The sequence below is a fragment of the Armigeres subalbatus genome, chromosome 1 (genome assembly GCF_024139115.2).
Source record: "Armigeres subalbatus isolate Guangzhou_Male chromosome 1, GZ_Asu_2, whole genome shotgun sequence".
Classification (NCBI taxonomy): domain Eukaryota; kingdom Metazoa; phylum Arthropoda; class Insecta; order Diptera; family Culicidae; genus Armigeres; species Armigeres subalbatus.
In genome coordinates, this window is record NC_085139.1 from 155,098,445 (window position 1) to 155,111,743 (window position 13,299).

The following is a 13,299-nucleotide window of genomic DNA, read 5'->3' on the forward strand; positions in this document are numbered from 1 at the left end:
TGTGAAATGCTTTTTTGGGGTACGTCACTATGATATTATTATTTTGCAAATCTTGCTATGTTACTTTATGTCGTTTTCGATTATTGTTGAAGTCAATCGTATTTTATATGAATCTCAATATTTTTTCTTTGTACACTACATACAGGTTGTAAATTCTTCAACAACTTCAAACACTTTCCCACCAAGCACTACCTCAGCACCAACATCACTAGGTCTAACTCTATCTCTAATCGCAACCATGTAATTTATATTGGCAGAGCTGACCGTTGAGCCTATCCTCACCGTATCCGTCTTCTGTGGGAGTGGGAGAAAAGCTTCCATTACTGCCTTGCGATCGATTCCAATAAGATTGATGTTGTCCGCAAAGCTAAGGACCGTGGGATGATAGTGTCCTTCCTCTGCATACCAGATCTCCTAATGGCGCCCTCGAGTGCAATGTTGAACCATAAATTCGAAAGTGCATCATCCTGCTTCTATACATCTAGGTCTCTAACGAGGTTGAACCATCAAGCCTTGCACGTATCAGCCTAATCAGTTTCGCTGGAAAACCATGTTAAGATGTTATCTATCACAGCTCATTTCTTTCCACTGAACTGTACACTGCTTTGAAATCAATGAACAGATGGTGAGTCTTATACTTCCGTTATACTTCCGGAATTTATCAAGCATTATCCACTAACTAAACATCTGACCCGTCGTTGACCAGCCCATAAGAAAACTTGCCTGGTATTCACTGACGATTGACTCCTCAAGCTGTCTCAGTCTGTTAGTCTGATTTTTTCGAATATGATATGAATAAGTTCAGTATACTGTCGTTGAAGGGTAATAAAACTGAGCTGTAAAATCTTACTACCTAAAGAGGTTTACAAAATCATTTATCACAATATTAGTATTGAAAACATGTATACAGAATTTCAAACATCAAACTCTTAATTCTACTGAGCTACTGGCATTCGTTCCAAGTTGCGTTGCTTCGTTTATCATTTGAACATTTTCCTGCTGATCGCTTTGTAATGATTCTAAAATTTGAATGATATTTTATCAGTTTTAAGTCATTTGAAAACATCTGCTACGTCCATCTTACCCATGTCACTCTCAATGGTGGAAACCACGATTCGAATCAACTCGAAATCCACAACCAGAATGATGCGTAACACTATGATTAGTGCTCCGCATACGTAGCTGATTGCCCAAATCCAGGGGAACGCTGCCACCAGGTAGTAGTTTTTATCCGGCAGTACCAGATCATTCGCTTCATTCATCGAGAAATAGCTAATCATTCGGGCGCATTCAGTTCCTCCGGTGGAAATTATTTTGTTGAACTCCTTACAAAATTCGGTTAAACCACTGGTCGTTAGACTAGCACAGATAAATGCAGATATTCCACATATGAGGAAGAAGACCAATGATGGAATGACGATTCTCCATGGCCTAGGTATAATACTGGAAGATTTTTTTTATAAATTCGCTAGAATTAATGGATTGCAAAAAATCATGAATACCTGCCAACACCTTCTCCGCCATGACCGTGCGTCACGAATAAGGCCATCCAAATAACTCCAATCAAAGCGTGAAACAGTGGAGTGTACACGAGATACTCGCAATAATCTGGGTTGCTCCATTTGCTGCTGTATTCGTGAATAATATCTGGAATGAAGCCCTATGTCAGTATATTAAACAAAATGGCAACATCTTAATGAATACTCCTGCAAAGTTAAAGTTTTAATTCAGAACAAAAATTACACCAAATTACACCACGGGTAAGCATATCGGTCTCGATGTCTATCCCTTTTCAATCGTACTTAGACTTCCAACGTCCTGCCGCAACTGATGACTGGGGCTTAACCGACAATATTAATCAATCTGAACATGACTTCTATTTCCTTTCCCTTGTTTGGCGATCAATCACGATTTTGAAGAAGATCTGGCGTACCTCAAGAGGCCGGTTCTGGCAATCACTCTTATCTTGATATGCCAAGAATTTATTTTTCGCATAACAAAGCACTTCAATAATATCCAATGTATAAAATCGCTCTATTGTGCTTTAGTGAGCTCATTACTATAATATTTATCAGTTGTCTGGGCTCCTTTTTACCAAAACAGCATGATGCAAATAGAAGCAATACAGCCCAAATTCGTTCGTTTCACTCTACGTTGTCTTTCTTGGAATGACCCAAATAATTTACCCAGCTATGAAGCACGCTGCCGACTTATTGGTTTAAATCTGTTAAGTGATCGTCGAGGTGGTAATCATTGACTACTATGTTCGTGGCTAACATTCCTCCCTTCTTATTTCCAGAACAGGTACGGCTCGAATCTGGACGGCATCCGGATCACTCTATGTGGGCGGACCGATGGTGGTTCTGGAACGGGATCTATAGGTGGCTGGTTATCTTCTTCATGCTCTGGTTCTGGTTGGTTGGTCTGGATGCGACCGCGTTCGGGAACATCATCGAGTTGACTGGAACCTGCTTCGACTTCTTGGTTGGAAATCGCTGGCATTACTTGCACCTCGGTTCGTGGCTGGACCTGGGATCGGACGTTGGAGGTTGATGTAACAGGAAGTGGTTCCTGCTCGGCTTGACCTTGTTGAGCGGGCTGTACTGCTGGTCCAGGAGATTGAATTCCAAACATGTCCACCAGTGGTGTGGAATCTGCTGCGCCGGTTGCTGCTTCACTGGAACGATGCTTGAGCTGGTTGGAGTGCGATCTGATGAGCTTCTTCCGTCCATGCCAATCGTCCAGTAGCACGTTGTGGTTGACCCGTCCGATGACCTCGATGATTACGCCGGATGCCCACTGCCACTTGGTGTTGCTGCGGTAGACCTTGGCGTAGACCATGTCGCCTTTTCGGAAGCCACGAGGAGTTGCGCCATGCTTCCGGTTGAACTGTTCGTCTTGGCGTTGATTGAGAACCACTGGCTTCGATTGTTGGTGATGCAGGAAATCGAGAACCGTCGTGATGTTTCGACCAAGCATCAGCTGCGAAGGAGTTCTGCCATTCAGAACACGACTGGGAGTGGTTCGGTAGACCTGGAGGAACGTCTGGAACGATTCCGAGATACTTTCCCCCTCGTTGATTTTGCGCAACGGCCTTTTGAAGGTGTCCACAAATCTCTCCGCCTGGCCATTGGACTGTGGGTGATACGGCGATGTCCGGAAATGTTGAATGCCGTTCTTCCTGCATAAAACCGCGAACTGTTCTGACGTGAACTGCGTTCCATTGTCGGAGACTATGACGTTGGGAACGCCAAAACGGGCAAACACCTCGTCGAGGAACTCGGTCACTGATCCATCCTTTGACAAAAATATTCAACCTGTCCCTGGAACAGGGTGTATTCCCAAAGGGGTGGAAATCATCGTACATGTTTCCGTAGACTGGCCCCAGGGCCGGATTTAGCCGGAAGGGGGCCCCGGGGCCGACAGCTTGTGGGGGCCCCAAAATGTACAAAAAAGGTTGGTTTTGGTACAAAAGATTTGTGGGGGCCCGGGGCCACGGCCCCCTCGGCCCCCCTCTAAATCCGGCCTTGACTGGCCCAAAATGCATGAAATCCTGAATTTCAAACCTTGCACCCTTAAATGACAGTTTGGGGGTTCCAGAAGCTCCCCTGAAAATTTCAGCTCATTCGGTCCAGTGGTTGGCGTGCGCAAATGGCTCAAAGTTTGTATGGGAAAAGTGATCCAAATGTATGACGAAACGCAACCGTTTCAGTTTTTTGCTTCTAGGTGGCGCTGTAGTCGACGGACTTCTGTTGTGGACAAAATGTAGAACCTTTTTTATATAAGGAAGCGACTGGTGAAGACCGGATGTAAATCCCTTTAAAATTGGCCAAGTTATAAGCATCCAAAGTCGAGGGTGTCGAGCGTGTCCCCCAGGGGTGTTTAAAATGAGAGCAAGGTACCACCGACCATTGCGGCGGCGATGCAGGCGTATTCGGTGCCGTGCGAAATTGAATGCATGATTATCACGCAATCTCGCGAATTTTTATCCGATCCGATTTTTATACTTTCCGTATTCTGTACAGTAGTGTAGCTAGAGAGGGAGGGGGTGACTTACCACTGAAGCCAACGAGATGAAGTTTTTAAGGGGAGACAAAATTCATTAAATATTTGTAACGAGTTGTTTTCGGACATCGTGATGCCTGTTGCATCTATTTTAGAACGATATAGTTATAGTATAATCGTTACAGACAGAGGGACAGAAGAACAGAAAGACAGAGAGACCTGGGATATTATATAAGTTATATATTTTTCAAACAACAGTTTTAATGTTTATAGCATAATTTATTAACTGTATAAAACTACAAAGTTATCAACAAACAACACTTATGCCTATATTAATTATTTATTTCAACTGCTAGGCCTTCCTTTATAACAGAGCGAGTGCAACCTGGAAAATTTTGCCTATGCTGTTGAACAACTTTAAGAAGATATTGAAGCTGTTCTTCATTTTTTGTCAGTTTTCCACAAAAATCTTGAACTAGTTTAACTCCTCTTTCAGCACAATCATTCACTACCAAAAATGAATGATTTTATCTCTACTTTCAACAAATTCTTTTTGTCCATTTTGTCACAACAGAAATCCATCGACTACAGTGCCACCTAGAAGCAAAAAACTGAAACGGTTGCGTTTCGCCATACATTTGGATCACTTTTCCCATACAAACTTTGAGCCATTTGCGCACGCCAACCACTGGACCAAAAGGGCTGAAATTTTCAGGGGAGCTTCTGGGACCCCCAAACTGTCATTTAAGGGTGCAAGGTTTGAAATTCCAGACTTTTCACTTTTTCCATATAAGCTTGGGCCACTCTAATGTTTCCGATTCATAAAAAAAGGGGATAAACGCAACATTGAAAATTATCGTGGAATAACTTCACTTTGTGCTTGTTCCAAAGTACTTGAAGTCATTGTCAACGACTCATTATTCGCAGCCAGCAAACACTACATATCATCTGACCAACACGGCTTTTATCCAAGGAGATCGACATCCACAAACCTCATTCCATTCACGTCTACTTGTCTTCGAAGTATGGACTCCGGAGCACAGGTCGATGTGATATACACGGATCTCAAGGCTGCATTTGATCGTGTCGATCAACAAATTCTGCTGGCTAAGCTGAATAAGCTCGGAGTGTCTGAATTACTAATTCGTTGGTTCAAATACTACCTCAGCAACCGCACGCTCTGCGTTGAAATCGGCACAGCTAAGTCGTTTGAATTCACGAACCCATCAGGTGTACCCCAAGGCAGTAACCTAGGACCCTTACGGTTTTCCATATTCATGAATGATGTCGGATTCACTATTCCACCAGGATTCCGTTATTTTTATGCTGACGACGTCAAAATCTTCATGATTATACGCTGTATCCAAGATTGCCTACTACTCCAGAATCTGGTAAAAAAGTTCGAGGAATGGTGTTCTACAAATTTCCTAACACTGAGTATACACAAGTGTAATGTTATTACCTTCCACCACAAAAAGACCCCAATACTCTACCAATACGTGATGCATGATACAAATCTGCAGCGTACCAGCAGTGTATGTGACCTGGGTATAATTCTGGATTCCAGTTTGTCCTTCAAGCAGCATTATGTAGATATCGTCGGAAGAGCCAACAGACAACTTGGTTTTATTTTTAAAATTGCTGACGAGTTTCATGATCCTCTTTGCCTTAAGGCTCTATATTGCTCACTTGTTCGGTCAATATTAGAATTCGGCTCGGTAATCTGGTGTCCATACCATTCTTCCTGGATTACAAGATTAGAGGCCTTTCAAAGAAGATTTGTTCGGTATGCCTTACGTAATCTTCCATGGAATGATACAACAAACCTCCCTCCTTATGCAGAACGCTGCCAGTTGCTCGGTCTAGAGACCCTCGAACAAAGGCGATCTATCACTCAGGCGGTGTTCGTTGCAAAAATTTTAACCGACGAGACCGACTGCCCTGAAATCCTGAATCAACTGAACTTCTATGCTCCGGGGCGGACACTCCGATCCAGGAACATACTCCAGTTAGAAGGTCGATCATACAATTATGGCATGCACGACCCCATACGGTTTATCTCAGCACGCTTCAACGAGTTCTACGCACTGTTCGATTTCAACGGCATCTCGTCCACCATTTTCCGGAATAAAATTAGAAGAGAGTTATTAGTTCAACTTCGTAACAATCATCGTTAGTAATAAGTTTTTGTTGTTAGTAGAGAAATAATTGTTTCAGAATGCTATGTTTTATTTAGAATGTGTTGTTTGTATATTTGTGCACTGCATGTTAAATTCGTTCAAGAAAAGATATGAGGTTTTTACGCCAATTTGAGCATGGCCAACAATGTCAACTCAAACTGGCTTTTTCCCTCATAAAAAAAAAAAAAAAAAAATTCATTAACCCTTAAAGGCGCAAGGCGATTTTTTTAGAAATCGTCAGAAATATTTTGAAATTTTTGAACCATTGACATCATTAACATTTTCGGTTTGTTGTTTTAAAAACAACATTGCCCATTTAAGGGTTAAGGCTTCAAGCCAGATGGAATAAATAGCAATAAATAAATAAATAAATAAACTTCCACTTGAAGATAGGCGTCACTCAGGTCGATGACGCTGAAATACCGGCACACATTGAGCTTGGTAAAGATGTCATCAGGGACCGGTAGCGGGTAATGGTTGGGCTCCAGGGCAGCGTTCAGTCCAGTTGAGTAATCGGCACAGATACGTACTTTTCCTCCGGGCTTCTTCACTACGACGATCGGAGCCGTCCACTGCGATAAATCGACAGGCGTGATGATGCTCAGCGATTGAAGTCGGTCCAGCTCCACATCGATCTTCTCCATGGACGTGAAAGGAACTGGGCGCTTCGGCTTGAAAACAGGTTTGGCATCGGGCTTGATATAGTGTCGGACCTTCATCTTCTTGCAGTGTCCGAAGCCGTTCTTGAACACTTCGGGATACGCAGCTTTGTACACTTGGATTTGATTGACTTGACCATCGGCAACGTGGACCTGGTTGCAGATTGCAGATAGCGTAGTGTCCCACAGCTTGAACAGCTCGATCCAGTCCAGACCGATCAGGTTGATGCTGTTGTTGGTCACGTAGAAAGTTGCGGTTTTGGTGACACCTCCGAGTTTGATTGGGTATCGGAGTTCACCAAGTAGATGAAAAGCGTCACCCGACGCAGTCCGGACAGTCCGTGTTGTGGGAGTCAGCGTTGGTGAGCCCAGGTTCTTCTTCCACTGCCTTTTCGAAACGATAGTGATGTCGGACGCGGTGTCCAACTGCAGAGTGACTTGAGACCCGTTGATATCCACCGTTAGGAACTTCCGTCTAGAAGTGCAGCTGACCTGGTTGATGGAGAAAATTCCGTTCACGTGCTTCTTCTTCTTGAGTGCCGCCTTCGATGTGTAGCTGCCACAATACCCTTCTTTGTGGCCGGTTTGCTTGCAGTCCCGACAAACGTGCTTCGTGTATGTGCAGTCCCGGACGTAGTGCATTTCGCCACACTGCCAGCAGGGTGTTTTTGGACCTTCGGACTTCGTCTTCTTCTATTCTTTGGAACTCGGTGTCATCGGTGGAGGCTTGTTCTGCTTGACTGCACAGATTGTACTCACCGATTTCTTGTGTTTCACCATGGCCGTGTCGTGCTTGAGGTTTTGCAGACGTTGGCACTCCGTGATGAGTGAGCTCGAAGTCTTCACAGCATCGGTTGACCGTCCCAGCGTACGTTAGAAAGTCGTCCGCGTCGTGCTTCGTTAGCTGGAAGCACTGGTACCGCTTGCTGAACAGGGAGATTCGGACGCTGAACAGCTCTGTCAGCTTCTTCAACGTCTCATCCAACGAGTACTCACGGGGGTGCTTTGGGAGCACGAAGTTGACGTACTTGTCGTGCACCGTCACGCTGAGGCTTCTCAACAGCAACCGCACTTTCGCCGCATCGTCCAACTTCGCTCCGTCCTTGAGGAAAAGGTCTTCGTACTTCCGGTACCACCGGTCGAAAACGAGCCCGTTGTCTGGATCGTAGACGAACTCCCGGATGTTGGAGGCCAGAGATTCGATGATGAACTCCGGGCTGCCCGCCGACCGATTGGAAACGTTTTCTTGATTGCCGAAACGTTCCATCATCTCCATCAGCCGGGTGTTTTGCTCCGCCATCGCTTGATTCTGCCGCAGGATTTGCTGGTAGATTACTTGAAAGTCGCCGGATCCAGGCATCTTGAGAACTGCAGCTCTTCCTCCAAAGCGTTGAATTCTTGAAAAAAATCCTCGTCGCCAAAATGTTGTACTTTAAAATACGATTTTATTCTAGGATGGTTGGGTACAAAGTAATAAATTTTCACATTTGTTGATTATCAAGTTGCTATGGCTTAACTAGTTGCTAGGGTCGCGACTGGTGGTAATCATTGACTACTATGTTCGTGGCTAACAAGAATAGAATAGTTGAATAATTTGGCAGTGTTGGTTGTTGGTTGGTCGATTTAAAGGTCCAAATTTGGCATAATTTGTTCGATGATAGTTTGTTATGGATAAGGTACGATTTCGTAGTTGCCTTGAAGGAACATAAAAGTTTAATTTTGATAAGATTTCAGGTGAATCAATACGTTGCGAAACAATATCATTCACAAATGAAACCATTGCTATTTCACGCCGCTCTTTTCAAGTCTGTATGTAATTTAAGAAAAGCAAATACACCCAGGTTTTATTTACGCGGTTGGAATTCATTAATTTCTCGGTTAACCTAAACTTTCACAGCTTTTTAAATAGCCCCCTGAATTTTCTTTGATTTTTTGTGATTTTTTTCGTGGGGTTAACTCATTGGGTGTAGTGAAAACCTGGGTGTAGTGAAAATTGCTTTTGTATAGATTTAAATCTCTTCTCGTGCGTGATTGAGAAAGGAGACCATACAATACTGCAGTATTTCATTATTGATCCAATATAAGCGACAAAAAGTGTTATGAGTCATGAAAGTTATAGCAGAAACGCTTCATGAACCCTAGCATGTTATTAGCCCTGTGAATGAGTGTGTCGTAGTGGTCTACGAAAGAAAGCTTGAAGTCTAAGATAACTCCTAAGTCCGTTAATCTTTCACATTTTCCACATTTTGATTTCCTAATGCGATTGAACTGTTTGGTGTTGTTCTTTTTCTGCCAAATGATATTAAGTTGCATTTCTTTACATTCAGTTCTAATAGGCTTTTCTTGCATCATATGTAGAATTTGTCTATTCCATTGCGAATACATTGATTCGATTTCATTTCTTATTTCCAGAAAGAGCGTCGATTGATTCGATTTCATTTCTTATTTCCAGAAAGAGCGTCATATCATCGACATAAATCAACACTTCAATATTTTTCAGAATGAAGGATATATCATTAGGGTCAAGGTAAAAAGCACAGGGTCCAAATGAGTGCCTCGAGGAACTTCCAAAGTAACATGAATTGGTTTTGATTTGTGTCCATTAAATTTTATAATTCCGTATATAGAACTTCTACATGGTTGCCGTTATCCATTGCATTCAATGAATAGTCCACGAATTGAAGTAGATTTGTTGTGGTCAAGCAACCTTTGAAAAGCCGTGTTGCGTGTCAGTGATTCTATTTTTAATTTACAATAATAGCTTTTCGTTGACAATTGACTCGAAAAGTTTTGGATTACGATATGGTGATTGGGGAATCGTTCTTTCGCCATTGAGCAGTGTACAAAGTATCGTGGATTTCCCGCGATAGACAAATCGACACATCTGCATCCGCCAAAAATGGAGGCGAAGCATTCTTGATATCCGACATAAACGCATTGCTGAAATCGCGTCTGACCATCATCCTTTAATAGGTGAAATCCGACTACGCATTGCTCAGATTCAACGGCGAGAGAAAAGACTCGGGTTCAAAACACGCTGACTTTAAGATATCGCTGACTTTAAGGCAGCTGATGTTCCGGATGGTGTGTGTTGCATAAACTATTCTGTATCTACCGGACCAGTGGCAGACGTTGTTCCGCATAATAAGCGAAAATGAGTAAAACTGCGTTATGCAAAACTCCGATATAAATCTGAATAACAGTTTCCACGACTTTCTTAATTTTACTCGTGATATACATTGAAACACGTCGAAGATTAGAATATATTCACATTAATAATGAACATAATTCATGCAGCCATTTTCATGTCATTCAGATTAAGTATTAAGTCCCGTAGTCTGCAAATTAAGACAAAATTCGCGCTGTATACTACTCCGATTCTTCCGGTGGCTTTATACGGCTATGAAACATGGACGTTAAAGGAGGCTAATCGGAGAGCTTTCGGAGTGTTTGAGCGTAAGATGCTGCGGACAATACTCGGCGGTAAACAGGAGAACGGTATCTGGCGGCGTCGCATGAATCACGAATTGTACCAGGTGTATAAAGGGCTGGATATTATTAAGCTTATACAACACGGCAGACTACGGTGGGCTGGTCACGTTGTTCGTATGCCGGAAGAACGTCAAGCGAAGACAATATTTAGTAGAGTACCCGGAAGAGGCCGCAGGCTTCGTGGAAGGCCGCGTACACGATGGCTTTTTGCAGTTGAAGAGGACTTTAGGGCGCTCAATGTTCAGGGCGACTGGAAGCGATTGGCCCAAGATCGAGTCCAGTGGAGAAGGATATGCCATTCGGTGTAGGTTCATCGAAGAGCTGTAGCCCATTAAGTATCAAGTAAGTATATGTAGTTTGATGACACTATGTCCGATAATATTCATCAAACGGTCGTTCGATATTGTTGGTCGAAAAAATTGATTGTTCGTGCCGCTGTTGGTAAAACTTGATGGATGTTTGAATACACAAGAGGTGAAGTCCATGTTGGTCAAACTGCTTGACCGTGTGTATGTTCCATTAATCTAAGTTTGCAGACTCTTTATCTAACGTATATCAGATTGAACTGTACTTGTTTGTAGTTTTCTTTCCGAGCCATTCTTTCCATTCCCGCTATTTAGTGGCCACCCGTTGCCGTTAGTAAAAAATAAGTGAGTTTTTTCAATTATTGCAGTTATAAGATTGTTCGTATACCATCATTATAATGTGTGGTATTTTTTATTATGGCTCTTCGAAATAAGACTTTCACCACGTACTTAATTTTATTAAAACTTCTATTCAGTGAATCCAGCATTTAGGCCTCTTTAAACAAAAATAGTAAACATGTGATACCACCACGACTAGATATGTTTTTGGTTACCATCTCAGGGCTAATGGCGTAGACCCACCCATCGCAACAAGATCACCGAGGGGAGGGATTAAACTTCTTGACAGGATATTAGCAACTTAAGGTTGCAAAGAAGAAGAAACAGAAAAACGAATATTAAAAAAGCATGGCAAAATATTTAAAGAATTTTTCGAACCTCTTCTCAAAAATTCCAAAAGAAATTTAATTTAAAACGGGTAGCAGCACTGGTTAATTTGATGTGGTAACTAAAACAACAGACAGGTCAGATTTTAAAAGTATAGCGTTGCAATTACTAACAAACCCATTATTTACTTACATTTATCATCCACTGGTGTCGAGTTACGAAGCTTGTTTAGATTACCGCTATCTTGCTCTGATTGCATGAAGTCACCAATGTGCAGAAGATCAGATTCACTAGATGATATCACGAAACTCAAATTGGCTCCAACAAAACAATTTAAACTAAAGCTTTCCCACAAAGAATAAAGGCTGAAACTTATTATGAGACTGGATCCTACCGCTACCACAAGCACCATCAGAATGGAAACTGTAAAGGATATCACGATTAACATAATCGTCGGGGGAATAAATCGAATTAGTTCTTACTTTTCCAACAGTAACTCACATGTTGCGAATCCTTTTCGATCAAACGATGATAGGACATCAACACCGCCATTTCTGATTGATCACAACTGTGCTTCGGTCTGATTCAAATCGTTTGCGAGTTGATTTTGATGTACTCAAAGCAGATTCAATTTGATCCAGATCATATTGTCCGTCAACGATGGTTAGCTTTCGCTAATCTCAGCACGCTTCGATTATTTTCTGAAACTATTTTATCCGACATTCCAATCCACAAACGGCAAGGTGGGTGCACATCCGAACCAATACGTGATGATCTATGCTTTCAATTGACCGACGCGACTTTCGATGACTGACGATGACGCCGTTTTGCATATGGGCCATCAAACTCAAGCAACGATGATGTACTATTTTCCGTACATCGAAATACTATATAAACTTATGATCTCATCCGAGAAACCAGAACCAGTGTGTAGAGACTAGAGGAACGTACAACAGCCGCGCAGTGAACGCTCGAAATACACTCCATCAAAACACGTTCGAGCGTCTCCTTCCTTCTAGACAGCAGCGCGCACATGTTCGAAGCTCGCGCTCCCTCAAGTTCTTAATTGACTGTCGATGTTGCGTTGTTGCGGGGATGCGACATGGAATGATTTTTTTATGTGCAAATGAAACATAATACGCAATGGTTGGGCATAAACATGATGATCGAGCAGCTCGTTACTACTCTCAGTAGTTGAGTGAAACCTACAAAAATGAAAATGGTAAAGGGGATCAAATAATTTCCGATTTCAAACCTGCTTATTTTTACAATACAAGTTTTCAAAACATTATGGTAAGATTTTGAAAATGACCAATGCTTACGGCTATCAGGAAAACCGATACCGAGCAAGTATGCACATTAAGACACTAAGGAAAAATAAAGTTTGAAAACACGTTGTACACCGTATACCCTTCCTAATTCGGTTCTCGCAGTTGTGTGAAATGCAAATGTGTGCTGAAACTCTAAACAATGACTGGCGACGCCAAAAAAAGCATGTTAACTGCTGCTGGAACGACGTCGTCGACGCGCCTATGGCTTTAGTTTGAATGTGAATTTATCATACCTTCATTATCAGTTTCGTAGATAAGAACACCTACAAGTGATTGAAGCCATTGAAGGTGAGTAATTGTGGGTTTTGCTTTATGGAGGGAACATTCAAACAAGCACACACCCATCGAACGTGGACTATATATTCAAACACAATCAGCTTGCATGGCCCGGGACCCGAAAGATGAATCAGTTAATTTGGAACCATTAAATAACCGCTGTGCGAGCATCGATTAAATCAATCAAATAATAAAAATTAACTTCCCACCAGTCGTTGTTAAGAAATGATCTGAGCTATCATGCTTAAAAAAGATTTCTCTTGATCAACATTTTTCTGACCGTAATTCAAAAATAAAAATGGCCGTAAAAACACATTTCTTAGCCTATTCCTTCGCAACAACTTGCATTCCATCCGAATGTTTCCCAATTCATGGTTTGTAGTCA

The 13,299-nt window shown here is 42.2% G+C and overlaps 1 protein-coding gene across 2 annotated transcripts; it reads right to left on the reverse strand.

Annotated features, from left to right (window-relative positions):
- Positions 1-117: 117 nt before the first annotated feature.
- Positions 118-12,836, reverse strand: LOC134205343 (uncharacterized). 2 transcript variants are annotated; one of them, XM_062680521.1, is made up of 6 exons: positions 12,718-12,836; positions 11,790-12,512; positions 11,500-11,730; positions 1,503-1,647; positions 1,085-1,443; positions 118-1,019 (listed from the first exon to the last, which is right to left on the reverse strand). In XM_062680521.1, exons 2-6 carry the CDS (start codon positions 11,857-11,859, stop codon positions 922-924), a joined length of 903 nt encoding a protein of 300 aa, XP_062536505.1. In that variant the 5' UTR covers positions 11,860-12,512; positions 12,718-12,836; the 3' UTR covers positions 118-921. The 2 variants fall into 2 exon arrangements, with proteins under 2 accessions (XP_062536505.1, XP_062536504.1); XM_062680520.1 differs by having other exon boundaries at positions 12,630-12,805.
- Positions 12,837-13,299: the final 463 nt, after the last annotated feature.

Coding starts and splice junctions, on each gene's coding strand:
- LOC134205343 (XM_062680521.1), bottom strand. CDS start 11,859: ATGGCGGTGTTGATGTCCTATCATCGTTTGATCGAAAAGGATTCGCAA. Junction 1,648..11,499: donor GACACCAGTGGATGATAAAT/GTAAGTAAATAA, acceptor GCTTCATTCCAG/ATATTATTCACGAATACAGC. Junction 1,020..1,084: donor CACCATTGAGAGTGACATGG/GTAAGATGGACG, acceptor TTCAAATTTTAG/AATCATTACAAAGCGATCAG.